At 59.4% G+C, this 26,359-nt stretch overlaps 1 protein-coding gene across 2 annotated transcripts; it reads right to left on the bottom strand.

Annotated features, from left to right (window-relative positions):
• MYO1C (myosin IC) lies at nt 1-23,266 on the bottom strand. 2 transcript variants are annotated; one of them, XM_079904429.1, is made up of 32 exons: nt 22,944-23,266; nt 16,320-16,475; nt 16,089-16,204; nt 15,347-15,545; nt 15,185-15,265; nt 13,724-13,903; nt 13,545-13,643; nt 12,739-12,852; nt 12,582-12,653; nt 12,035-12,154; nt 11,840-11,922; nt 11,513-11,618; nt 11,320-11,400; nt 10,949-11,040; nt 9,162-9,256; nt 9,035-9,081; nt 8,840-8,920; nt 6,149-6,254; nt 5,926-6,043; nt 5,200-5,313; nt 5,048-5,124; nt 4,641-4,709; nt 4,469-4,553; nt 4,225-4,384; nt 3,487-3,570; nt 2,553-2,646; nt 2,403-2,458; nt 2,147-2,282; nt 1,998-2,068; nt 1,798-1,895; nt 1,623-1,722; nt 1-1,226 (listed from the first exon to the last, which is right to left on the bottom strand). In XM_079904429.1, the coding sequence occupies exons 2-32, from the start codon at nt 16,443-16,445 to the stop codon at nt 1,200-1,202; spliced, it is 3,087 nt and encodes a 1,028-aa protein (XP_079760555.1). In that variant the 5' UTR covers nt 16,446-16,475; nt 22,944-23,266; the 3' UTR covers nt 1-1,199. The 2 variants fall into 2 exon arrangements, with proteins under 2 accessions (XP_079760555.1, XP_079760554.1); XM_079904428.1 differs by lacking the exon at nt 22,944-23,266 and adding an exon at nt 17,843-18,054.
• Nucleotides 23,267-26,359: the final 3,093 nt, after the last annotated feature.

The following is a 26,359-nucleotide window of genomic DNA, read 5'->3' as shown; positions in this document are numbered from 1 at the left end:
CACGTATTGCTTTATTTAGTGTTTCTCTGGATTGCAGAAGTGTCAGCAGTGGGCTGAGACCCCCCCCAGGAGGGCAGAGGCAGCTGGGCAGTCCCCCAGCCCCACTGGGGAGGTGGGGGGGAGGGGCAGAAGCAGCAGAAAGAGGTGACGCCCCTGCAGCTCCTCCCAAGGCCGGCCCCTTCCCCAGGCTCCCAGGATAGGGAGGGGGGTCAGGGGCCAGTAAGGCCCTATGTCCTTGAATTGGGGCCAAAGTATATGGGCAGGGTGTTTGTCATCCTAAGGCATGGACTCAGGCAGGAGAGCTCCTCCCACCTGGTGGCCCCCAAGGGTGATTGCTGGTCAGGAAGCCACATGCACCCTTAAGGCATGAGCCTGTTTCACGGGGCCCCCATCCCTGGGAGAGGCAGTGAGGTGTGCTGAGGACAGGGTTGCAGTCTGGTTTTGCCCCAACCTGCTGGATGACCTTGGGCAAGTCCCTTCCCCTCTCTGGGCCTCTGTCTCTTGCTCGTCACACCAGGAGACTAGACTAGGTGATCTCTCAGAGTTGTCCAAATTCTATGCTCTAGGGGTCCTGTCCCTACTCCAGGATGCCCTCAGGCTGGGATGATATTAGAAGGGCATTTTTAAGGCAGGAAGGAGGGGGCAGGCAAGGGTGGTCTCAGCCCCCAGGGGGATGTTGGAGTGGGCTACAGGTGGGCAGGCAGACAGACAAGGTGCCAAGGAAACGAGGAGGAGAGGGTGGCCTGGGCAGGGAAGAGGGCACCAAGGCCCAGACCGCCCACCCTCTCAGCTCCATTCCCTGCCCTGCTGGAGTCAGGGAAAACACATCCAGTGTGTCTTGGGGGTGGGAAGATGGCTTTTTTAAAAATAGTTTCCTATAAAGCATCAAAAAATCTCAGAGAAAACCTCAGCAAAAGTTCCCTTCTCTCAAATATTTGGCATTGGCAGTGGGGCTGGCGTGGCTGCCTCTGGCCCCGGCTTTCCTATTGCTGTGGCCCGGCCTGGCCCACTCCTGGGGCAGCTCCCTGGTCCCTGCTGCTCCCTCGAGAGAGGGGCGAGCGGCAGGCAGGAGTTTGTTGGTGGGCTTCAAGGTGTCCCTGGGTCCCTGTCTGGAAGCTCGAGTCTTTGGTAACTGGGAAGGGGAGAAGGGGATGAGCAAAGCACTGGGAGGCGGGAGGGGGGTCCAGTGGGCGCCTTCATCACCGAGAGTTCAGCCGTGGGGCCACCTGTGGGACGGGGGAGAAGCCCAGGTGGTGAGCAGGAAGCAGAGGTGCTTCGAGCACTTGTCTTCACGGCTTAGATATGTCACAGCGCGGGGACGAGCTGGGGGAGTGGTCTAGAGGCCTTGGCGCTGGAGACGCCAACCCTATTCCCACGGGAGCCACTGCCCTGGCCAGAGCGGGCCTCCCTTCCCCCCCAGCACACTCTCACCCCCCGATCCCCCCCGCGCCTGCGCTGCCATGTTTATGACCCTCTGCACTGTGGGAGCTCAAAGGACCCACAGCGAGGCGCTCAGGCTCTGCCCAGCACTGCTGAGGTTGGAAGGCTCGGCCACCAGAGACTCTGCTCTGGCCCCAGGGCCCTCAGCGGGAGGCAGGGTGCTGCTGCCGGGCCCCACTCACCACAGCCAGGTGCCCGTTCTTGGCCTTGGTGACGAGCAGCTCTGAGCCGGTCGTGAAGTCGATGATGCCATCCCTGCCGGGACCCCCTGCGAACGTGATGCTGGAGGGAAGGTGGTGCGTGAGGCCCGCCCGCCCCACGCACGCACAGCCCCCTCCCCGCCCCTCCCCGCCTCACCTGCCCTGGTTGATGTTGATGTTATTCACGCGGTCGGCGCTGAGGGCTGTCTTGGTCAGTGTCTCAATCACATGGTCACTCTGCAGCACCACGTCCCCCTGGGGGCCCAGATGGGGTCAGGGGTCAGGCCCTGCCCAGAGCTAGAGAAGCACCCACCCCCCACCTCACCCCCCGCCACCTCCCAGTCCCCCGAGGGGCACCTTCTGCTTATTGTCCTCACGCTGCACGTGGAGCACAAAGAGGCTGTCGCTCAGGCTGCTGACGGAGATTCCTGAGGCGGAAGGGCAGAGGTCAGGGATCAAGGGTCAGAGCAGGGGCCCTCCCCACCCAGCCCTGGACTCCGGCTCACCGGTCAGGTTGGCGTACTCAATCCTCTGCTTGACTTTGGCATCCTCCACAATGACCACGGCGTTGGGCGTCAGCAGCAGCTGCCGCGAGCGGGGCTTGTAGCCCTTGCGGTCATATTTCACGACGGGCACCGCGTACTGGGGACAGAGGGTGGCTGAGGGGCCTCCTCACCCTCTGCCCAGGCCCTGACTCCCCCACCCAGTCCTCGGGCAGCAGAACTGTTTGCGATTGAGGGTGGCCGGCAGGCAGCGTCTCACCTGGATGGGCTCAGAGCCCAGGGCCTGCAGCACTTTGGGGCTGATCTCATCTGCGCCTGCAACCCAGATGGGGGAGGGGGAGGTGAGAGGAGAAGAGGGGGGACTAGGATGGTGATGGAGGGCTTACGCACTGGAAAGTCAGGGGCTCACCAAGCCGTGTGCTGATGAAGAGCCTGGGGACACTCTGGGGGTAATTGTCCTTCTTGCCCTTGAAGATCTCACTAGCCACGGCTTTCTGCTGCAGCTGAGGAGACAAGGGCAGGGAGGGGGGCTGTCAGAGGGATGGCGACCATCACAGCAGGGACAGGCCCAGCCTCAGGAACTGAGACAGCTTCCCTCACCCTCTCTCTGGCCCCAGCACCAGAGGCTAAGCCCTGCCACCAACACTCCCCTTTGGCCCCTTCTCTCCCTTACCCCCATCCCCACTGACCAAGGCACAGGCTCCTCAGAAGGGTCATGACAGACAGTACTGTCAGGGTTCAGGCCCCACTTTGGGGATAATTCCCCATCACAGCAGGCCTTGGAACCCCTGAGATAAAGCTCCGGCCTGGGATCTGGCTGGTTGCTAATACTCAAAGAACTACTACAGGTTGGGATTTCCCTGGCACTGCAGTGGTTAAGACTCTGTGCTTCCACTGCAGGGGGCACAGGTTCGATCCTTGGTTGGGGAACTAAGATCCTGTGTGCCACAAGGTACGGCCAAAAAAATTTAAAAAATTTTTAAAAAACCACTACTGCAGGTTAATTCTGCTGCGTGCGTCCTTTAGCATCATCCTATACTGAGTTGGCAAATACAGGCATGTCAGCCACCAATGTCTCTCTCTGGACCTATTCTATCAGACTCAAGCTGCAGCCTTTTCAACACAGGGCTCTGGGCAGCCTCTACCAGGCCAGCGGAGCTGGTCTAGAAGATAAGCCCTATTTGCCGTGCAAAATCTACTCCAGCCTCGGCTTCATACATGAGGCCAAACGGGCTGGGATCCATTTGAGGGCACGTGGTAAATTGGGGTGAAGGTCCTCCAGGCCAGCACTCTTCGAGTGTCCCCCTGGCTAGTCCCCCAGTGTCTGCCTCCCAGCCCCATACCTGCTGCTTCCACTCAGGGCTGATGCTCCGGCAGTACTTCCACACCATATTCTTCCGGCACAGCTCCCGCAGCAGTTCCGAGGCCTGTGGGCGCGAGCGAGGTCAGGGCACCCAGGCAGCCTGGCTCCCTTCCCTCTGAAGACAACAGGCATGTGCCTACCATCAGGCCTTGGCCTAAGTGACACCCCCTCAGCCTGGACCACTCTTCCATTCCTGAGTTGCTTCTTTGCAAAGAACTCATCCTTGGGACTTCCCAGGTAGCGCAGTGGTTAAGAATACGCCTGCCAATGCAGGGGACACGGGTTCGAGCCCTGGTCCAGGAAGATCCCACATGCCGTGGAGCAACTAAGCCCGCGCGCCACAACTACTGAGCCTGTGCTCTAGAGCCCGTGAGCCACAACTACTGAGCCCGCGTGCCACAACTACTGAAGCCCGCGAGCCTAGAGCCCATGTTCTGCAGCAAGAGAAGCCACCGCAATGAGAAGCCCACACACCGCAACGAAGAATAGCCCCCACTCGCTGCAACTAGAGAAAGCCCACAGCAACGAAGACCCAACGCAGCCAAAAATAAATAAATAAAATGAATAAATTTATAAAAAAAAAAAAAAAAGAACTCGTTCTCTGCAGTCCAGCTCCAGTTCCCTTCCCTTCCCTGATGGCTCCTCTGGTCACATGGTTATTAGGTCCCTCCGCTGAGCATGCTGGTGGTTCCTAACTCAGCAGGGAGGGCCCACGGACCTCACGCAGGGCAGGTGGCGGCGTGGGCCAGGAAGTGTCCAGGATATTCCGGGGCAGCTGCCGCCGCAAGTTGAGCAAAAAAGAGGTGCGCACGTGATCCAGGAAGAAGGCATTCTCGGGGCAACGGGGTGCGTGGCGCAGAATGAAGCCGCGGATGAGCCTGTGTGTGGGGGTGAGAAGCCTGGTAACGGACCCCCACACACACACACTCTGCACCCCGCCCCCCATGGCGTCCAGTGCTCACCGCCGGATGGTCTGTGCTGCCCACTTCCTCTTGGCTGCCTTCCTCCGGCCCAGGGTTCCTCGCCACCACGACTGGATGCAGATGGCTGCAGAGACCACAGACGGCTGACCTCTATCTCCTCCGCACCCTTACCCTAGCCCCTGCCCTCCTGAAGACCCCTGGGCCCCCAAACCTGATCGCTTCACCCGGAGGAATTTCTGCCGCCAGTGAAAGCCCCTCCAGGTGGCCTGGATCTTCGTGGCTGTAATTGGGAAAGAAAGTCACTTGGCCAGAGCACAAGGGACCCGGCTGGGGGCCGGGCACTGTCAGAGCTCACTGAGCGGCATGAGTGAGGGGAGTGGCTGAATGAGCATTAAGTGAAGGGAGAGTAAATGAAAGAGCAAGGGAGCGAGCAAAGCAACATGAGAACATGCTGAGTGTGTAGCTAAGGGCAGAAGACGGGGTGCTGGGGCTGGGGAGGAGGGCAGCTGAATGTGGGCGTGGTGGACTTCCTGGAGAAGGAGCCCAAATGCAGTGATTTCTTTCCTGCTCCCCAGAATGGACTCCACCGGGATAGGAAGGGTGGGGCCCCTCTCTCACCCAGGCTCTGCCGCCGGACCTCCAAGGCGTCCTCTGTGGCAAACAGGGTCTTGGGGAAGCGGATGAAGATCTTGGTCCTGTGAAGGCAGCACTGTTCAGCCCCTGGTTGCCACCCCCGTGCCCCCCAAACACCAGGCGTGGGAGCCACTCACCTGCCCATCTTGTACTCTTCTGGCTTGTAGCCGAGGTGTCTGACCAGCACAGCCACCCCATCCTGGGGCCGTCCTGCCCATATGGGCCATGTCTCTGGGCACAGTGACTTGTACCTGGGAACAGGAGGGGCAGAAATGCACTCAGCCCCCACCCCTGCCAGCATCCTTCTCTGGGGGCCCAAACCAGCTTTCCCGGGCATCTGCTGGGTGCTCCCACTGACTCACAGCTCACAGAAAGCCTGAGAGGTCGCTCTGTTACTATCCCCACTTTAAAGATGAGGAAATTGACGTTTCTCATCTGCTGAAAGTCATGGGGCTAGAAAGTGGTAGAGATAGAATTCACACCTGATTGACTCCCCAGGCCCCTAACTCAGGATAACCCCAAAGCTGCTCTATCCTTTCTGAGCTGATTGGAAACTCTGTCCTTTTCACAGGCGTTTACTATCTCCGCTGGTGAGAGACAGGCATGTGGATTCACGCTTCATGGACCCCTGAGCAGCTGCTCTGTGAGGGCAGGGCCTGAGGGGGTGGAGAGGGCTGGTCTTTGCCCTACCAAGCTTGACATTAGGCCTGCAGCATGGAGGGGCCCCTGGTGTGGATCCCACAGCAGCTCAGAGCCCCGTCCCTGAATGGGGCGGAGAATCGCTGTCCTCCCTCCCGGGATCGAGGAGGCGCCGACGACCCTCCCACCCTTTTCCCCTGGCGCTGAGCCAGGCCCCGCCCCACCTCTGCAGGAAAGCCTCGTATTTGCGGCGATAGGCAAAGCCGGCTCTGCGCACGCGCAGGTTCTCCATCAGCCCCAGGTACTTCACCTGGTGCCGGATCAGCACCTCGTCAAAGCGGCCTGGGGGAGGGATAACCGGGTGGTCAGAGGGCTTTTGCCGCCAGATGGCCGTTGCCTCTGCAGGGGAGGCACAGCCTGCACCGGTCCAGGGGGCAGAGGGCTTACCGGGCTGCTTGGCGTCATTGGGCTTGATGCAGCGGACGTAGGCAGGCTCCTTAGACTTCAGGATCTCCACCAGCTGCAGGAGGCTCATCTTAAACTGGGTGGCCACCTGGTCAGCCAAGATGAACGGAAGGTTGGTCGGAGCTGGGCTGAGGCCGCTAACCCCTGCAGATGCCGCTCCCTGTGGCAGAGCTCTGAACCCCCCGAGAGACCCCTCCCTGGGGCAAAACAGAACCAGTTCCCACAACTACCCCTGCCCTGCGTGGGCCCTTACTTTTTTTTTTTTTTTTTTTTTAATTACGACACTTTATTCCAGCATCGGCAAAGGTCAGAATTCTGAAGCTCCTGAAGACTGGGCAGCATTTCCAAGGGAAATGTTACAACTTTACAAGTTTTGTTTCTTATTTAATTCTACATGCAGGAACTGAAACTTGGTAAAAGAAAAAATGCAAAAAAGCCAGAAAAAAAGATGTAATCAAGTTGTAGCATAGAGATGTGCTCTTCAACTAAATTTACCGTGCCTACTGGAAAGCAAATGAAAGACAACTATCCTAATAAATTAACAGATTGCCAGAAACAGGCTAAGAACCCTCATTTCTATTTAGTGGGGAGAAAACAAAACAAAACAAAAACGAAAGCAAAATGAAAGCTCTACTATTTCCATATTTTGTTTAGAGACAGAGGCTGTAAACCCATGAAGGTCAACAAAATCTCCAGGTCCCCTTCTCCCATCACCCCTCCCTCACAACAGAGGAAGGAGCCAGACTACGTCACCTGCATCCCTCTGGCCGAGCTAGAGACCTCAGTTGAAGAACCTCATTCCCGTCTTAAAAATCCTGTTCAGGTCTCCTGGCAACCTCAATCCTATGTCTTCCTTTGGCAGCCACTCTTTCTCTTTTTAGAATTCCAGGGCCGCATTCCTAAACAGTGTGTCCTACTCCTATGCGTTCAATCGTTATCCCTGTACACTGCACTGCAGGACCTTCAAGGACTTCAGGCCTGTGGGAGAAGCGGATGCCTCAGCAAAGATTTGCAATCCACTGCGGTCCCATTAATGCCAGGGGCGTATGCCTGGGGGTTCTGGAAGCATCAAGAAGGGGCAACTGTTTCAGTCTGTGGGGTTAGGGGGCATCAGGAAGAGTCTTCTGAAAATAACCCTTCAGCTGAGAATGAAAGGCTAAGTGGGAGACAGCCCGAAGGCAGGCAGGAGGGGACGGCATTCAGGCAGAGCAACCGAGTGAGCAAAGGCTTGGTGTACACGGGGCACTACAAGCAGTGCAAGGATCCAGAGAGGGAGTAGAAAAGATAGGGTTAGAGAGGCAGTATCACGGTAGGACTCGAGAGCCACATTAGGGAGATTAAATTCTATCCCTCCCTGAGGGAAATAGGGAGCCAAAGAGGAATTTGGAGGGAGGGAATGACAGGAAAAGATCTGCCATTTGGAATAGCTCTATAGCAGACAGGTGGAGGATGGTTGGTAAGGACAGACGGGAAGCCAGGAGACCACAGAGGAGGCTGTGGCTGGCTCAGAGGACCAAACTGGAGTAAGGGATACAGAGAGGCTAAGAGGCAAGGGTATTCAGGCAGCAGAAACCGGCAAGATCCAACGGTTGTTAGGATGAGGGCAATGGGGGAGGCTGAAGAATCAGGGATGATGCCCAGGTTTCTGTCCTTCAGGACTGGGTGGAGGGTGGTCCCTGCCCTGAGTTAGGGAAACAGAAGGAGCAGGCCTGGGACACTGGATAGTCAAGGGCCCTTTATAGACTACTGGGGTCTGGAGTGCCTGCAGGCCACTTGGAGACCAGTGGAATCTATGGCTTGCTGGAGAGGCCTGGATCGAGTGGGTGTGTCCTCATGAGCGTCAAGGAGGGGGATATGAGGCCATGGAGGAGAATGCTCAGGGAAGGGGCGGGGGTGGGGAGCAGAGGGCAGGGTCCCAGGGAGTCAGACTCTGGACAACATGCTGCCTCCATGGCCTCCCTGCCTGCATGTCTTGGCCTGCAGCGCTGTGGCTTCTACCTCTCCATGACCTTGCTCTTCCTGGGACTGCCCTGGCACTCCTCCTGCCAAGCCCAGCAGCCACACCTCTGACCACAGCTCACTGGAGCTCTCCCTGCATCTGGCACCACTGGCCATATCTGCCTTTCCCCATCTCTCTCCTCGAAATGTCACTTTCCTGTCCACCTCCTGGTTTTTTTTTGGACTGTGTACCTGTGTGGGGCCCTCTGTCTATCTGATAAGCACCTACTCATTCCCAAGTTATCTCAGATGCTTCCTCCTCCAGGAAGCCCTCCCTGACCACCTCCCCTCTTCGACTCCCTCAGGCAATTTGCTGCTCCCTCAGTTTCCATAGCACCCTGCGCACATTTCTAGGAGAGCACCTATTCGTTTTTGTATCCAAAGTGCCCAGCAATGTCCACTACAAATGTCTGCTGTGGGGGTGAATGCACGCAAGCGCCTGCACAGACACAGGTGTACACATACACGTCCACACTTAGAGACAGTGCACACACAGGTACACATGGAAGTAAGCACAGATGCACCCACGGGCAGCCTCCCAGACACACACCGATGCACAGTCAGGCACCAGTGAACACGCGAACTCAAACACACACTGCTAACTCGCAGCTCATGCAGGCACCGGTCCCGCTCCCATGCACACACACACCCCCTCGGGTCCCACAGCCTTCACACCGTCTCTGGCCGCTTCTTGTCACTGAGCTCGCTCCGGTCGAAGCACTGGCTCATGATGGGATTTTCCGAGCTGCACATGGCCTGTGAGGGCAGAGCAGGGCGTCATGGTGGGCGCACAGGGTAAGGCCTGTCAGATTCCTGGGGCAGAGGTCGTACAGAGCCCTGACCGCGAGCCCTCCCCCTGATCCTCCGCACCTCCTTCAGGTTCCGGAAGAGAAGGTCATTGTTTTTATCCAGAAACCCTGGAAGGAGAGAGCAGAGGTAAGGGGAGGGAGAGCCCCTCTCCCCACCCACTGTGGGGACCCAGCCCCAGGATCCTCACCGGTCACGTTGTAGGTCACCTCCCCAGCATAGTGCAGCAGGCGGAACTCCCCGCGGCCCAGAGATTTCCTGGTCCGCTGGTCAGCCAGCTTGTGCCTGGGGGTGACAGGGAGAGGAAGCTGCAGATTGCTGGCCTGAGCCATGCACCCTGCCTGCTGAAGAGACTTCAAGAGAGGAACCAGGCATCCAGTAAAAAGTTGGCAGGGCGGGGCCACCTCCCTGCACAGAGGCTGCCACAGAGGCTCAGAGAGGTAGATGGCTTTGTCCTGGGTCACACAGCACCAGGACGGGGACCTTGGCCTCCGCACTGCCAGGGCATGCTGGGTGGAGGGCTACTTGGCGCTGCTTTTGGCTGTTACATGGCTCTGCTCAGAGGGCTGAGTGCTGCCCACTACATTTTAAGACTGGAATCTGCCCCAAGAGACTACTTATGTCTTAAGCATGTTTATACCCTTTAGCCCGTTTTCTACTTTTAAGAACAATTCCAAGCAACTAACCAGAGAGACCAGGCAGAGATTTAAGGCACAGAGATAGATATTCGTGGCAGCCCTGTTTTCCCAGCAGAAACCTGGAGGCTGGACAGGGCCCCCAGAGGCTGGGTGAGAGCAGTGGAGTATCTGCTTTAGAGCCGCTGGAGGAATTGTTTTGAGGAAATTTTTCTGTTTGATGATACAGGAAGATACTCAGGATATAACATCATCCTGAGCCTTACACACAATAAGTTCTCAACTACGAAAAAAAAAATGTATAGAAAAAGGCAGGAAGAAAATGTCTCGAATTATTAACAGTGGTGACCTCTAGGTGACAGGATTACAAGTGGCTTTTGCACACGTTCCAATTTTTCTCTGATGAGGGACATTATTTTTACAGCCAGAAAAAGTTTTTCTTTTTCTTTTTTCTTTTTTTTTTTTTCAGGCAAGGCTTTACTGGGGCCCCTGCTACAGCAGGTGCGGGGAGCGAGAACAAACAACAGGTTCCCTTGCTTGCTCGCTCCAGAGAAAGGTTTTTAATATTCTCTTAAGCAAAAGCTGTTCAGGGGCTTCCCTGGTGGCGCAGTGGTTGAGAGTCCGCCTGCCGATGCAGGGGACACGGGTTCGTGCCCCGGTCCGGGAGGATCCCACAGGCCGCGGAGCGGCTGGGCCCGTGAGCCATGGCCGCTGAGCCTGCGCGTCCGGAGCCTGTGCTCCGCAACGGGAGAGGCCACAACAGTGAGAGGCCCGAGTACCGGAAAAAAAAAAAAAAAAAATTGCTCAGGAATTCCCTGGCGGTCCAGTGGTTAGGACTTGGCACTTTCACTGCCGGGGCCCAGGTTTGATTCCTAGTCGGGGAACTAATCTGCAGCCCTGGGCCTGAGTCCCAGCTCTGGACTTAACTAGATGTGAGATAACCTTGGGCAAACGGCTTCACCTCTTTGAACCTCAGTAAAACCTCCTCTAGGGGTTGCTTCGGATTAGAGGAGCTGATGTACTCAAGATACACAGGGCAGAGCTGGAACAGAGAGGCTTGTTTCTTTTCTCCCCTCACCCCGCTTTAGGGGATTCCTTAAATGTAAAGGAATTTCCAAATAAGGAAGCTAGGAAAATCTTAGGAAGTTTCATTCTCAAAAGGAAAAGGAGGAAGCTGTGCTCCTCGCTTGTGACTCTGCGGACACACTAAGCCGCGGCTCTGTGTGCCTGTCCTTCACTTAGTGCCTCCTCTGGTCATCCCCTTGTGACTGGTGTTCAATGATTAGGGGGACCGCAGGCTTCCACAGGCTCTGCCCCAGGAGAGCCCCACAAGCCCACTCACGTCAGGAAATGTGGATGGTGCTTGACGGTGTCCTCCAGCTTCTCCAGGAAGGTCAGGTCCGTGGCCTCCCCGGGGCGCAGACACTCCTCATCCTGGGGGGTGCGGCAGAGGGTGAAGGGCGTGTGGGGGAGGGACTGGAGAGCACAGGGACTCAGGGGTCCCCATGGGAGGCGCAGACACAGAGGAAAGGGGCAGATCACAGGGAGCCTCCCAGACCCGGCCAGCACCTCACCTCACCCTCCACAGACAGCCCTGTCCTGTCCCTGCTCAAACTCTGGCTCTCTAAGGACAGGCCCGGAGAACAAGGGGAAAGGGGTGATGTCATCCCACCCAGCCCCCAACACGGGGCCTCGGAGGAGCAGACGGCTCACCAAAATGGAGATGATGCCCTTGAACTTCTCCTCCACCAGGTCACAGATGATCTTGTTGTTGAAATACTGGACAGGCTCCCACTGAGGGGCAAGAGGGGAGGAAGGCATCATCGTGGGGTCCTGGCACCTCTCCTGGGGAGACCGACGCCCGGGCTTCCATGGCAGGTGGGGACGCCCACAGGCTTGCACTCACCGCGATGCCCTCTGCCTCATACTCCTCCTGTTCCGACTTGAGGGTGAGCTCAATGAAGAGCTGCTGCAGCTTCTCATTGCAGTAATTGATGCAGAACTGCTCAAAGCTATGAGGGAAACAGAGGAGCCCTCAGTAATTCCAGGGGACACGGGACCAGAAGCGGGGGAGGGTTGGGATGAGGCCCCACAGCTCTAAGGGAAGAAACACAGAGCAGGACCCAGGTGTCTGGGAAGACACGGGCAGGAATGTGAGAGGCCGGGGAAGAGGAGAGGCACCAGGACAGGGGAGACGGGAGGAGGGACAGGAAGGGGACAGTGGGGCTCTGACCTGTTGTTCTGAAACACTTCGAAGCCATAAATGTCCAGGAGCCCGAGGACCGTGGTGCTCCGCCAGCTGGGGCTGTCAGCATCCTAGGGCCAGATGACCAAGAACATGGGTCCCAACGTTCGCCAGCTCCCAGCCCTGGGCCTCCCTGGTCTGCCCTCCCTGCCACCTTGGGAGCAGCAGGGGCCAAGCCCTCACCTTGGAAGCCAGCGACCTGTTGATCTTCGCGACCAGCCAGGTAAAGGTGCGACTGTACACGGCCTTGGCGAGGGCGTCTCGCGCGTAGGCAGCCTGTTCTAGGTTTAGCGGGCTCAGGAGCTGGGGGTGGAGAGTGAGATGGGGAAATGAATGCAGCCCCTTCCCACCCCGGTCCCTTCGCACTCAGGAAACTGACCACTCTGCCCTCCCTGCCCATAATGAGTCTGGGGTTGGGGGGCACCAGGGGAGGACACAGTGGCCCCACCAGAGGGAAGGTGGTATAAGACAAGAGACCTCATTCCTGGAGGGAAAAAAAAAAAAAAAGAGGCCTCATTCCTGGAGGTGAGTCTTCCTTCCAGCCTCACCCTCTTGCTGTGTGACCTTGGCCAGCTCCCTGAGCCTCCCTGAGCCACCCGCCTTATGTCCTTCCAGCATTGCTAAGAAGACCAGCTGAGCAGACCAGAGGAAGGAGGATGACGGGAGGAGGACTGCCGTACAATACCTGCTCCCGCCCCCACTAGCCCCTGAAGCAAAGGCTGGCCCTCACCTCTTCGCCCTTGGCGATGATCTTCCTGTGCGTCAGGGCTTCCCGCAACGTTGAGCCTTCCACACCAAGGAGCTGCCGAGGGAAGGGGTGGGCCTGGTGAGGGTGCACTCCCCCCGCCCCAGCTGCCCTGCCCTTGCCCTCCGCTTGCCCCACTCACCCGGGTCAGATACTTGAGCTGGTTCTCGGTTGTGACCTGGGCGTTGCTCTCTTCGTCGGCAGCAAAGTGGATGTTGCCCAGATGCAGGACACTGGCCACGATGCTCAGCAGGTCCTGGGGGGACAGGGAGGGGTAGGTGGGGGTTACAGGAGGGGCTGAGAGCCCCACAGGGGCACACAGTGGATGGTCAGAAGGAGCCGGGAGAGGGGCTTCCCTGGTGGCGCAGTGGTTAAGAATCCGCCTGCCAACGCAGGGGACACGGGTCCAGGAAGATCCCACATGCCGCGGAGCAACTAAGCCCGTGCACCACAACTACTGAGCCTGCACTCTAGAGCCGCGAGCCACAACTACTGAGCCCACGTGCCACAACTACTGAAGCCCACACGCCTAGAGCCCGTGCTCCACAACAAGAGAAGCCACTGCAATGAGAAGCCTGCGCACTGCAATGAAGAGTGGCCCCCGTTTGCCTCAACTAGAGAAAGCCCGTGCACAGCAATGAAGACCCAATGCAGCCAAAAATAAAAAATAATTTAAAAAAGAGAACCCATTGCTTTCAAAAAATTAGCAAAAGACAGACTGTCTCTGGCAGAAATGGAACTCCTTCTGCCTCTTCTTATTTTCATATAAACAGAGACTATGGTACACGCGGCCAAAGATAAAATAAATAAATTTTAAAAAGGAGGCAGGAGAGGTGGTAAAGGAAATCTGAGAGGAAAAGGCGGCTAGAGTAGAAACGGGGTGTAAAGGTAGACGGAGATTTTCAGGGTATGACAGGAGAAAAGGGAGGGTCCCAGCAGAGGCCTCACCTCCACCTCATCCTCGGTGAAGTCGATGACCGTCAGAGCCTTCCTGACAACCTTCCAATCGTTCTTGTCGTTGACGGAGGAGACTTTAGCGCACTGGCCCTGGAGGACGGGCAGAGCTGGGTTCTAGCCGTGGCACTGGGCTCCCTGGGTGGCACCCGCCCTGCCTGGCCCCTACTCACCTTCACCAGGTACAGGTAGCTCTGGGGGTTCCGTTCCAGGCCCAGCCTGCGCAGTGTCTCCTCCTCGCCCCCCTCCAGCAGCTGGTAGAAGATGTGGAAGTTCCTCTCCCCGTGATTCTGGTGCACCACTCGGGACTTCTCCAGGAGGTAACTGAGGATGTGGCCACCCACAGGGGCGCCCTGTGGGCAGGGCAGGATGTAGTGACTGCTCAGGGGGACTGGGGACAGAGCCCAGCTTCCCCTTCCTCCCCTGCCCTCCGAATTCCAGCTCTGCCAATGGCTCAGGCAAGTCGCCCCCTCTGGCCTGTTTCCTCCTCTGAGAAATGAGGACGCTCAGCCCTATCTACCTGGCAGCTCCACTTGGGTGTCCGACAGGCATCTCAGTCTCAACAGGCCTGAAACTGAACTCCTCATCTCCCCTCCTCAAACTAGCTCCCTCTTCCCATCTTGGTCAACCTTCCAGGTATTCAGGCCAAGCAGTCTGCAGTCCTGGAAGCCTCTTTGTCTCCCACACCTCATATCCAATCGGACAGCCAATCCTGCTGCCTTAACCTTCAGAACCTCCAGAATCCAACCACTGTCAACACACTGGGCCCAGCCACCATCATCTGTCATCTAGATTTAATAATCATCAGCTTCCTAACTGCTTTCCTTGCTCGGCCTGGTTCTCTACCTTCTATTCTCAACAAAGCAGCCAAAGTGATCATTTTAAGAGGAGAGTGAGGTCATAACACACTTCTGTTTCAAACTTTCAGGACTTCCCTGACGGTCCAGTGGTTAGGACTCTGCGCTTCCACTGCAGGGGACACAGATTCGATCCCTGGTCGGGGAACTAAGATCCCACAAGCCACATGGGCATGGCGAAAGAAACAAACAAAAAAAACCCCCCAACTCTCTAGCCTCTCTTCCACTCAGAGCTTTAAAAAAAGTTCTTACAAAGACCCAAAAGGATGCACAGCATCTAGCCTCCTCTTCTGTTCCTTGGCCCCTTGCTCTCTTCTCCAGCCACTCTGGCCTCCTTGTTGTTCATGAACACATCCAGCACTTTCCCCATTAGAGCCTCTGCACTGGTTGTGCCCTCTGCCCGGACTCTCCTAGGTATCTGCACAGCTCATTCCTCTGTCTCCGTCAAACTTTTACCAAATGCCACCTTCTCAGTGCCTACTATATCTGCCTCATTTAAAACAGCAACTGCTCCCGCCCGTTGCCTCATTTTATTTTTTGCCGTGACACTTGTCAGCTAAATTACATTTTTCTGTTTACTGTCTACCTCCCTGGAGGCAGGATTTCTGTCTGTTTTGTTTCACTGCTGGACCACCAGCACCTGGAACAGCGCCTGGCACACAGTAGGTGCTCAATACGTATTTGCTGGTGCCAAAGACCTGGCCAGTGGGCGCCTGCTGAATGGGAATCCCACTACCCCTGCCCTGCCCCACCCACAGGTACCTCACCCACAGGTACCTTGAAGTCAAACTGCACGTCCATGTACTTCCCGAACCTGCTGGAGTTATCGTTCCGGAGGGTCTTGGCATTTCCGAAGGCCTAGGAGAGAACAGGGGTGTGAGGCATGCCTGGCAGTCTCTCTCTGCCCCTCCCGCACCCCAGATGCTGCTGGCCCCTCACCTCCAGCACGGGGTTGCTCTGCAGCAGCCGGTCACGCACGGCACCGCCTCGCTCAGGGGCTGGGCAGGTCTCAGCATAGAACTGCAGCAGCCGCTTGGTGGCCTCTGTCTTGCCTGCCCCGCTTTCCCCAGAGATCATCACGGCCTGGTCCCGGCGCTCCGTGCGCAGTGCCCGGTATGCAGTGTCAGCCACCGCGAACCTAGGGCAGAGGCCCGTCAGGAGCTTAGGGGGCCAGGGGTCAAGTGGCTGCAGGGGGTGGGAGTTCCACAGGTAGGACTGGGGGTGGGCGCTCCCATGTCTGGTGGGGTTCACAAGGGGGTGTACCCTTGAGGATGGGGGAACCCTCCAAGGTGTGGGTCAAGAGAGATCCTACCCAGCTGAGGATGGGAGTCATATTCAGACAGAGGATTGAGGGGATCACTCATGGGTGGGGGGATTGGAGGTCATTCAGGTGAAGGTTGAGGTCACTCATAGGTAGGGCTAGGAGGTCCCTCAGAGGTGGGGGTCAGAGGGTCACTGAGGTTGGAGGGCCATGTTCAGGTAGAGCTGGGGGAATAAGTCATGAGTGTGAGTTGGGGTGGAGGCTGGCGGGGTCCTGCCCAGACGGAGTAGAGAGATTCACCTTGGGTGGGCACTGGGCATTCCTCACAGATGTGAACTGTGATTCATTCCAAGTGGGAGGTCGGGTGGAGTCATGTCAGGTGGAGATGAGGGGGTCACTCATAGGAGGGGGGTCACTCACAGGTGGGGTGGCACCTCATAGAAGCTGACGCCCCGGTAGCGCTCCATGTGCTGCCGGCTGTAGATCTGTAGGTCCCGGTAGGGGTTGACAGAGACCAGCACAGGGCCAATGTAGGTCTGGGGGTCAGGGGAGGAGGGTCAGAAGTTTCTCCCAGAGGCCCCTGAGCCTCTTTCCCTCACAGCCTGCATCTGTGCCCCCAGCACCCCCTGCATCTTCCCACTCGGGCCTCACGTAGATGAGGTTCTCCCGGAAGCGTCGCCGCAGGTTCTCAATGAAGGCTGCCTCGCTGGTGAAGTTCTCCAGCAGCACGAAATCCTGTACCCCGACCCGGTCACGGGCGGTCAGTGCACTCTCCATGGTCACTCGCACCCCGTCACTGCCCAGGGCCTGCAAGGAGGGGCCATGGGAGAGGGTCAGCGGCAGCAGGGTAAGGGAAGGCCACTTCTCCCCTCCAGCATAGCCTGCGGGACTGAGAGGACAACCAGGGGCACATGGACACGGGGGGGCCTGGACACACGACACAGGGAACACCCAGGAGACGGGTGTACCAGGCTGGGTACAGTGGGCTTGGATGGCAGGAAGCTGGTGCATGGAACACTGAGGACGCAGGTCCCAGAACAAAGACCACATGGGACCTGAACACAGGACACTGGAGCACAGAGCACCCAGAGGACACGGGGGCAAGGCCACTGAATCCAGGGAGACGCTGGTTTCGCGCAGAGAAAGGGGGGGTCATGAGAGTAAAAGAATGCTCTGTTGACCTTGGACAAAACCCCTCCTCTCTCTGGGCTGTGTCCTTCTCAAGAAGGAGGAGTTGAGATAGACCAGGTGACCTCAAGTCCCTTAGCTCTGGGCCACGTGTGACAGGTGCTTTGTAGGACAAATAGCTCAAAGTGAGTTCTACAGGCAGGGTGGGGCCATCTCTCCCACACCCACTCCCAGAGTCTCCAGGGGGAGAGTGTCTAGGGACCTAGCAAGATGCCACCCCAGGCCACAGGAGAGGGATTCCCCCAGGGGACCTCCCATCCCAGCTGGGTTCAACACCCACCCCAGAAGGGGGGCCCTCCCTCCCACAGCTGAACCACGCCCTCCCCTCCAGCTGCCAGGTTCACAGACACACTCCTCCCCTGAGAGCCCCGAAAAGCCTCAAGGGAGTGGGGATTTTACCGCGGAAAACACAGCTCCCTCCGGACCCCATTAGAGGGTGGGGAGAAGTACAGGCTCAACAAGGCCCCCACCCCAGAGCACACTCTTCAAAAGAGTCTGAGGGCTCTAGAAAATTGACACCAAGAGTGTCAAGGGTCAGAGAAGAGCAAGGTGGCCACCGTGGTGGGAGGGGGGTGTAGATCCCCAAGAGGCCACTAGGCCTCCTCCGACCGCAGACCACCCAGATCTCTGGCCGGGGAACCCCTCAGGGTCTGGCCAGGGGCCTGCCTCTCCTAGGCCTGTCCCTCACTGCCCCCTCCCCCCTCCAATACTGTCCCGAAGCTGCCGCCAAATCTGGCCCGAGCTCCAGCCCCCTTGCCCTCTGGGTGACGGGTCTCGGCGCTCTCGGCCCTCCCCGGGAGCTATTCACCCGGCCTGGGTCCGAGAGCCTCACCCTCCCTGCCTCGGCCTCCTCCCCCTGCAACTTTCCGGGACGTTTTTCCACCCGAAATTCCTGGGCCGCGCCCGCTTCCTGGCGAGGCCGAGGCGGCGCCGCGAGGCCGGGAGGGACGCCCGGGACCCCCGCCCTGCTCGCCAGCCCCGCTCACCGACGCTCGGTAGCGCATCCTGCCCCGTCGGCCTGGCGCCCTGCTCCGCTGCCCGAGCTCTCGCCTCGGGGCTCGGCGGCGGCGGCGGCGGCGTCACGAGGGAGGGGCCGACCCGCCCCCCGTTCCGCCCCCTCCGTGAGCCTCGGAGGCGCGGGACTCCCCGGACGCCCCCGCCTCCTTCGGTGCTTGGACTCGGGGGTCCCTCCCCAGCTGGTAGGGGAGGAACTAAGGGGGATCTCGCGGCGTGGGTGGGTACAAGGGTGGGGGCGGGGGCGGGGGCGGAGCTCCCCGCCGGGCAGGGGCTCCGCCTGAGTCAGGTTTTCCAGGAGGGACTTCGTTGGTTCCAGGGTGGGGCCCGGAACCCGCGCGGCCGCCGCGTCTACACTGACCCGGAACTCACTTCCGGGCTTGTATCTACAGTACGCACTAGGCCAGGCGCGGGACTCACTAGGCAGAGGCCCGTGGGTCCCGGAGGAAGCAGGATTCCCACCCCCACACTCCAACCTCGAGTCCCGGGAAAGTTAAAAATAGAACGAAATGTCCAAATACGGCCGGCGCGCCCGGGCGGGCGGAGCCTCCGTGCGGGACAGTGTCCACCCCCGTACACTCTCTGGAGGGTGGATCCCGTGTCTTTAAGTCTCTAGGAAATCTCTTTAGTTTCCCGCGTCAGCACAGAGCGCGTACCCCAGGGACGAAGGCAGCCAGAGCACCTTTGCCGAGCGCGGTGCGTGCCCGGCCTCCATGGAGGGCTCAGCTTTCCATCTGGGGAATCTACGTCCGACTTCCAGCATTTGGGGCAATACCTTTCTCCCCTATGGAGGACATCCCGACTAGGGCCCCTGTGCCCAGGGGCTCTTCACCTCTCTCCTTCCTCTGGAGAGGGTCTCCCTCTATTGTCCCTCTGGATCCCTCCATACTTTCTGCCCAGGACATCCTCCCTCTACCCAAACCAGCCCCCCAGCAGCCCCGCCCTCGCTGGGCTCTCAGTGGGCAGCAGCCTGGGGGGCAAGCTCTAGCTCAGATCCCAGCGCTGGTGGGGGTGTGATGGCTAGTGCTTCTTCCAAAAGGCTGGGCTGCTTCTCACAAGCTGTATGACCGCCAGCAGGTCAGTTAATTTCTGGGAGCCTCTCCTTCAGCCTTAAAACGAGGCTAATACCTGTCTCAAAGGGCTGTTGAGAAGGCTAAGATAAGCCGCCAAGGCACCTCCCAGGCCTTCAGTAAACACCACTTCCCTCTCGGACAGACACTCTTTGCACACACGCTTGGAGCAGACCTACTAAGAGCCAGGTCCTGGGCCAGGCAGGTCACACTTCTTCTATAGCGGGGAAAGCCCCTCAGGCGTGTCTGCCTGCCAGTTAACAAAGAGCTCTCGAACTTTACTTGTGCCCCACCTGACACATAAGGAACCCGAGGCGCAATCGCCGGATGCTGACTTGACCTAGGGGGCAAAAGGGCAGGGCTGGCACCCAAAGCCTCAGCGTGCCCCTCTCTCAGACCTGGGCTCCCGGGGGAGGGAGGGAGGTTGCGGCAGGTGCGGGTTGTAGCCTCGTGGGGAAGGCTCATTACCTCGAGAACAACAGCCCGGCCGGAGCCGCGGCCCTGGGGACCCCGCGGCGGGGGCGCCAGCTGGGAGATGGGGCCCTCTGGAGGGAGCGAGGGGACTGGGTGCCACCGCGCGCAGCTGGGAGATGGGTGGGAGCGGAGGGGGCGGGGGCCTTAAATGCCACCAGCTTCGGGCTAAGGGCGGGAGGAGGCCCCCTCCGCGAGGGGCCTCAGCCTCCCGCTCACCCGGAGTGGGAAGGGCCTTGGAAGACTGGAGGAAGGGGGTCCAGCCGGTCCCCACCAGGAGCACGGCTCCGGGGCGGTACAAGGACTAGGCTGGCTCGGCTGGCGGCCGCCCGCGGGCCCGAGGCGAGGAGCTGGCAGAGGGGCGGGGCCTCGCGGCCGCAGTGCCCGCTCCGGCCGCCGCCGCGTCAAGCGGCAGGAATGAGGGGAATCCGCGTGCGGAGGGGTACGGCCGGCCACCCCCGCCCGAGCCCCGCCGCTGCATTCCCCGGATGCCCGCTGACTCCCTTACAGCCGCCGCCCGGCGGCGGAAGGAGGGGGCGTCTCCGCTGCCAGGCGGGCCAGAGGGCCTGCTCCCCGACCACAGCCCCTGGCCACCGCCACCGGCCGCCTCGCCTCACTGGACGGAAGCGCCCGCCCGGGAGAGGGGGTAGGGAGGCGGGGGACAGAGCGTGTGAGAGACACCGCGGCCAAGACTGCAGCGCCGGGCGCTTCCTGCGTTCGGAGCGCTGTCTTCTGGTACTGTACTCCTTTCAATGCCCTCAGCCGAGCCATGAGGTCTGTATTATTACCCCCATTCTACAGACGGGGAAACTGAGGCTGGGCAGGCGAATGACGTGTTCAAGATCCCAGGACTAGTAAAAGGAGGGGTGGGATTGGAACCGGGAAGTCTACCACTGTCTACTCCTGCAGGGCTGCCCTGAGGGAAAGACGCCTGCCTAGCGGCTGGAGGATTTCCCAGCTTCTCTGTCAGGGTTAACATGCTACCGCCAGGCCATGACCTTCCTTAGCGAACCCATGACCGCAGTGCCCAGTACCCACCCTTGGCGGTGTTGTGTGATTATTGACATGTAGGCCTTAGGAACGGCAGCTAGGGAGTGGGCCATGACCTGTGCCCCCAGCATGGCCCTGGACCTAGGGGCTGGCCGCAGGCTGGGGTGCAGCTGTGACCCCTGAGTGACCCAGGACTTATTTCCCAAGGATGCCTCTGAGTCTCCTCCCACCTGGGGAGGTGTTTCCCATAAAGGTGGCGCAGGCCCAGCAGACCTGGGTCATCCAGTGCCCGTTACCTAGTATGGGCCAGGTGCCCCCAAGCCTGCCCTCTGGAGGAGTGGGGAGGGCAGTGGGCAGCCTCAGTTGTTCCCCTGGCTCAGGTCTATGCGAGTCTGGAGAGGGTGTTCTGAGGACCCCCAGATTGCTAACAGAAACTGATTTCCACTGAGGCAGCCTCATGGCCTGTTGGGGCAGCGGAAAAAACCATAGCCTAGAGCTTCCCTGGTGGCGCAGTGGTTGGGGGTCCGCCTGCCGATGCAGGGGACGCGGGTTCGTGCCCCGGTCCGGGAGGATCCCACGTGCCGCGGAGTGGCTGGGCCCGTGAGCCATGGCCGCTGGGCCTGCGCGTCCGGAGCCTCTGCTCCGCAACGGGAGAGGCCGCAGCAGTGAGAGGCCCGCGTACCGCAAAAAAAAAAAAAACAAAAAAAAAAAACCATAGCCTATCTCACCCACAGCACATGCTGGGCACAGAACTGGTGTTCAGCTTTTCTATTATCAAACATATCTTAGGTCTGGGCCCAGGCTGCCCCACCAAGGACTGTTCCAGACTGAAGGGAACTGTTGCGAGGGGGAATGGAAAGAAAAGTTGGAGACTTAGGGGTTCTACCTGATATCTCACTGGGCCCCAGTCAAGGGCTGTATACTCTGGCTCCAGAACCATGGGCCTTTTGCCTGCCAGACACCTCTGCCTGGGGGTCCAGCAGAAGTAAACAAAGCGCCTTGCCCACTAACCCATCCTCCTTGTTCAGTATCCTGTAAGATGAGAGGAGGCGGGCACCTCCAGCTAGTCATCACCGCCTGGCATCAAAAGGCCCGCCCGGGCTTCCCTGGTGGCGCAGGGGTTGAGAGTCCGCCTGCCGATGCAGGGGACGCGGGTTCGTGCCCCGGCCTGGGAGGATCCCACACGCCGCGGAGCGGCTGGGCCCGTGAGCCATGGCCACTGAGCCTGCGCGTCTGGAGCCTGTGCTCCGCAACGGGAGAGGCCACAACAGTGAGAGGGGGGAAAAAAAAAGGCCCGCCCTCCTCGCTCCACTCCTCACACCAAGGAGTCACTACCTGCTAAAACCTCCCCTTGGCTCCTGCATCACTGCTCTGCCCCTGGACCAAGCAAGCAGCCTCCAAACTGGCCTCTCTGCCTTCCTCCCGCCAATCCATTTTCCCACAGCCGCCTGTAGTATTTACAAATGCAAATCCGATCAATTAACATCTCATGTTAATAGAGTGAAGGTTTATAGGGCACCTGTCCATATGCCAAGCACACCCACTGCTTCTCGCCAGGCCCCTGTATGTGGACTCCAGAAGCCCCCTGTGTCCTCAGTTTACCCCACTGCTCCTGTGCTCCTATGTGGCTACAGGGGCAGCCGTCTCCAGTCCCTTCTCTCCCCATGTCTCCCTCACCACCACAAACAGCCAGGAGGAGCTGCTTCCACCTTTGCCACCAGCCGCGTGGCTCTAAGCTTCAAGCCTTTGCACCTGCAGCTTCCTTGGCCCTCGCACCCAAACCCCTCCCCACCTGACTGACTCTTAGTCATCCTTGAAGATTCAGCTCAGGTATCACTTCCTCCAGAACCCCTTCCTGACTCCCCGCAACACACAGCCCCCTCCTTATCGCATTCCGCTCTGATCGAAGGTTTCCTTGTCAGTCTCTCCCAGGAGACTGCTCCCGCTCCAGGCCGGCACACAGTGGGAGCTCAATAACCCCTCGTGGACGCCTGTGTGAATGAATGAATCACAGAGCCCGGGAGTGTGAGCAGAAGGCCGGAGCGTGCCGGGCGTTGAATAGGCCGTGGGCCAGCCATTCATTCTCTCATTCATCTCGGAGCCCCCCAGCCGCCGCACTCACACGCAGGGGCCACTGGCGCGGCTGGGCCGGGGGGCGGGGAACGGGAAGGGGCGGGGCCCGGGCGGCTTCTCCGGAACCCGGAGGCAAAGCCGGCAGCCGGAGGGCCCCAGAGGGCGCGCAGGGCGCTTGGGTCACGCGACCCCGGCCGCTCCTCTCCGCCCTCACGTTACCCGCAAGAAATCTAAGTCTCTAACAGACCGAGTCCCGGAGCCACCGGGTCCTGGGACCCCGCACGGGCCGGGCCGAGCCCACCCTCGGCCCCAGCGATCCCTGGGCCGGCGACCCCCGCCTCCCCAACCGTAGCTCCGGGCCTGGCTCGCCGCCCGGCCGCTTACCCTCTCCTCCATCCCGTCCGCCAGCGGAGCCCCCCCACCCCCGGGGCCGCGCGGCTGCGGCCCTCCCGGAGTTCCCCGTACCCACCGGCTTGGCTTCTCGGGTGCGCGGGCGGGGGCCAGGCTAGTCGGCGTGGCCGGTTCCGGAGTCGGCGGCCCAGGCACGCTCTCCCCGCCCAGGGCCCGCCCGGGGCCGGGCCGCTCCCTGTCGTCATCCCGGTCAGGGCCCAGGCCCCGGCGCGCGCGCGCACCCTCCGGCCCCGCCCAGGCCGCCCCGGTGCCGGCCCCGGCCCCGGCCCGCGTCCGTGTCCGCGGGGGCTTGGTGCAGCACACTCCGCAGCCAGCTTCCGGGGACGAGGCGCGTCACAGTCATTCACACACATGCACACACGCACCCTCCTCTGGCTGACGACCGGGCCCACTCGCTGTAGTGCTGGGCGGCGTGTGTCTTATGGGGTTCTCCCTTATCCTAGGGCGCCTTTGCATCACCAGAGCAAACCCGACCCTGCCCTGCGTGCCAGGCCAAGTCAGTTCTTCCCCTTTTCTGACCGCCTCGCTCCATTCACCCTCCTTCTCCACCCACGCTACTGCTCTGAGCCGGCCAGTGTCTGTTCTTCAGGCCAGACGGGAAAGCAGCGGCATTAACTGAGCCTGTACTATATGCACCTGGAGCTTTGCATGCGCTGGTCCTTAGATCTCAGAGCGGCCCTGTCACCTCGGTGTTGTTAGCCCAGTTCATAGGCCAGCCCACTGAGGATCAGGGAGCTGGAGGAGAAGGGATTCAAACCCAGATCCCCGCTTTGAAACACTCTGCTCCTGGTGGGCTTAAACCCTACACTCTTCCTTTCATTTACCCCTTGTTGTCCAGTCTGTTCCTGTCCCACCAAGGATCAGAATGCTTCCCCCACTGCTCACCTCTTTCCCGAGGGGTTTGCTTGAGAGGAAGCTGCTGGGCCCTGGCGAGACACTGCCACCCTTCCTCCCAGCCCAGAGCATCCCAGCTTACAAGCTTGCAGGGCCTGTGGGGATGAACCACACGGATGATCTCCCCGGTGGGTATCAGCTCCACTTGCAGGGCCATTCCGTCTGTGGATAGCCAGCGTGCTGAGCACTGGGGCCTCTGAGCAAAAGCCCGTCTGCCTGCCCGCCCGCTGGTTCTGGCTGCTCCCGGAACCAGGAATCTAGTCTCACGCTGGGATGGCCGCTTGGTTCAGCTTCAACTCCAGCCCCGGGGGATGTGTCTGGTCCAGTGCCTCAGGACACAGCTGGAGCAGCCCAGGTCTGATTGGGAGGCCTCTTGGCCCAGCAGGGTTGGGGCAGGAAGAGGAGGGGCTGAGGGACGGAGGAAATGCTTGTTGTCCCAGGTAACCAGAGGAGCTGATGCAGCCACCCATGGGGGACCCTGGGCTCCAGGTCAAAGGGTAGGAAGCCTTTCTCCCCAGCAGCTCCATGGCCAGGCCTCTCCAGCTGCCCTCTCGCTGGTATCAGCTGGAGAGCACAGTGACCACTCCCCAAGTCAGAATGTACCTCCTCCCTAAGCCAAGAGGATCCATGAATAGGCACAGTCCCCCCCCAGCTTGTCCGCCTCCCACAGCGGCAGGTGAGCCCCTGGAGTTTGAGGCGCCAGGCTGCTGGGGACTGGCCATGTTGGGCAGAGGGGTTAGCTGGAGAGGCAGGAGGGCATTGTGAGGAGGCCCCTGTCCCACCCTCCTCTGGCGCCTCAAATGCTTGAGGTTGGTTCCTGGCTGGCTTGGCGTTGGGGAGCCTTAATCTTGTTTGCCCCTTACTTTTCCGTAGCACCCTCAGGTGCTCCCCACCCCCAAATGTTCCTGTTTTCCTATCTTTATTGTTGCTAAATCACAGCTGACACTTTCCTGGCCTGGGACTGAGCCCTCAGGTCTCCGGCCATTCCTTATAGGAAGTGCAAAGGGGGAAGTGGATGGGGAAAGCGATCTTTCCAGAGGAAGATGCTGGCAGGGGAGGGGTGGAGTCCAGTGGGCCTGCACCGCCGGCCCCTCGGGCAGGCACTTTCCCTGGGCACCCTTCCTTCCCTCCCCTCAGCTTCCCCCGCCCAGGAAAGGCCAGCAAAGCTTCCTTCCTTCCTTCCTCTGGGAAGCACATCTATCCAGGGCAGGATCATCCCCGGCGGCCACACAATGGCCCTTATCAGCCGTGGAGCCAGGCACAGAGACCCAGCGCACACCAAGTCTCACATATTTCCTGTTTCCACCCAGCGGGTCAGGGCTGGGCCCAGAGCGGCCATATCCTGACTGGGGCCAAGAGGAGGGAGAGCACCCCCCCCTTCCCCTTCCCGCCTCTCAATCATTGCTGGACTCACCCCTCCCTGCTAACAGGAGGCAGGGGTAGGGGTGTGTGAAGACTTAAGGGCAAAGGGGAGAGGTGGGCACCTAGAAGACAAGCATGATCCAGAAACAGGAGAAACGGGGACCCCTGGAGTCAGGAGCCCTGAGGTCCAGCCCCAGGGCTACATCAATCAGAATGAAGAGCTGGATAGACTATTGTTTTTTTTTTTCTGCGGTACGTGGGCCTCTCACTGCTGTGGCCTCTCCCCTTGCGGAGCACAGGCTCTGGATGTGCAGGCTCAGCGGCCATGGCTCACGGGTCCAGCCGCTCCGCGGCATGTGGGATCTTCCCGGACCGGGGCACGAACCCGTGTCCCCTGCATCGGCAGGCTGACTCTCAACCACTGCACCACCAGGGAAGCCCTGTTTTTGATTTGTAATTGTTCTTTCACAATAATCTCGTGAACCGGAACACTGTATTTTACAGAAACTGAGACTCCTAGAGCAGGTGGAGGTGGAGCTGTCATTCGAACGCAGGGCTTGACCCCACTCCTGTGTTTCTGGTCTTGCATGACACCACAGCTCCCTGGCTAAGTCCGGAGGGATCATGCCACTCCTCTGGGCTTTGGTTTCCCCGTCTACAGATGAAGGGTGCTCTGTAGCAGCACCCACGATGGTTGTGCGTGAGAAGGAAACAGGTGGCGAGTTCAAGGGTTCAGAGTCCCTCGGGTATGTGTGTGTTGGGGGCAGGGATAGAAGTTATCGGGGGGACCTCGGGGTACAGGGATATCTGGGGGAGAGGTGGGGCAGAGAGAAGAGATGGTGACATTTTTGGAGAGCTTAACCCAGGACCAAGGCTCAAGACTAAGGTGTGAGGGAGTGCCGGGTGAGGAGGGATGAATCGGTGAGAGCAGAGTTTGCACATTTTCTGAGACTTCAGTCCCAAGAAATCCATTCTACCTGCTCAGCAGCAGAGTAAACGAAGTGCCCAACAGCATAAGAGACATGCCCCACCTGGACCAGGGACTAAGAGGGCCGCCATCCCAGAACCTCATCCCATTCCCATCTGGGCAACATCTGTCATCCTCAGACATAGTCTAGTCTGTATAACAGGGCCCTCGTCCTGGAGTCTAGCAAGGGCCCAGGAACGTGTGCCCGTTCCCACCACTATCATGAAGGAGTCACAAGTGTAAAAGCCATG

The sequence above is a fragment of the Stenella coeruleoalba genome (assembly GCF_951394435.1).
Source record: "Stenella coeruleoalba genome assembly, chromosome: 19".
In the NCBI taxonomy this organism is placed as follows: Eukaryota; Metazoa; Chordata; class Mammalia; order Artiodactyla; family Delphinidae; genus Stenella; species Stenella coeruleoalba.
The sequence above is the reverse complement of the archived record's forward strand: the minus strand, read 5'-3'. Positions and strand labels throughout refer to the sequence as shown.

Excerpts from the sequence above, each read along its gene's own strand:
- MYO1C (XM_079904428.1), bottom strand. Across the intron at positions 12,853-13,544 it reads TCACCGAGGATGAGGTGGAG|GACCTGCTGAGCATCGTGGC; the intron begins GTGAGGCCTCTG and ends CTGTCCCCCCAG. Across the intron at positions 11,041-11,319 it reads AGGGCATCATCTCCATTTTG|GATGAGGAGTGTCTGCGCCC; the intron begins GTGAGCCGTCTG and ends CGCACCCCCCAG.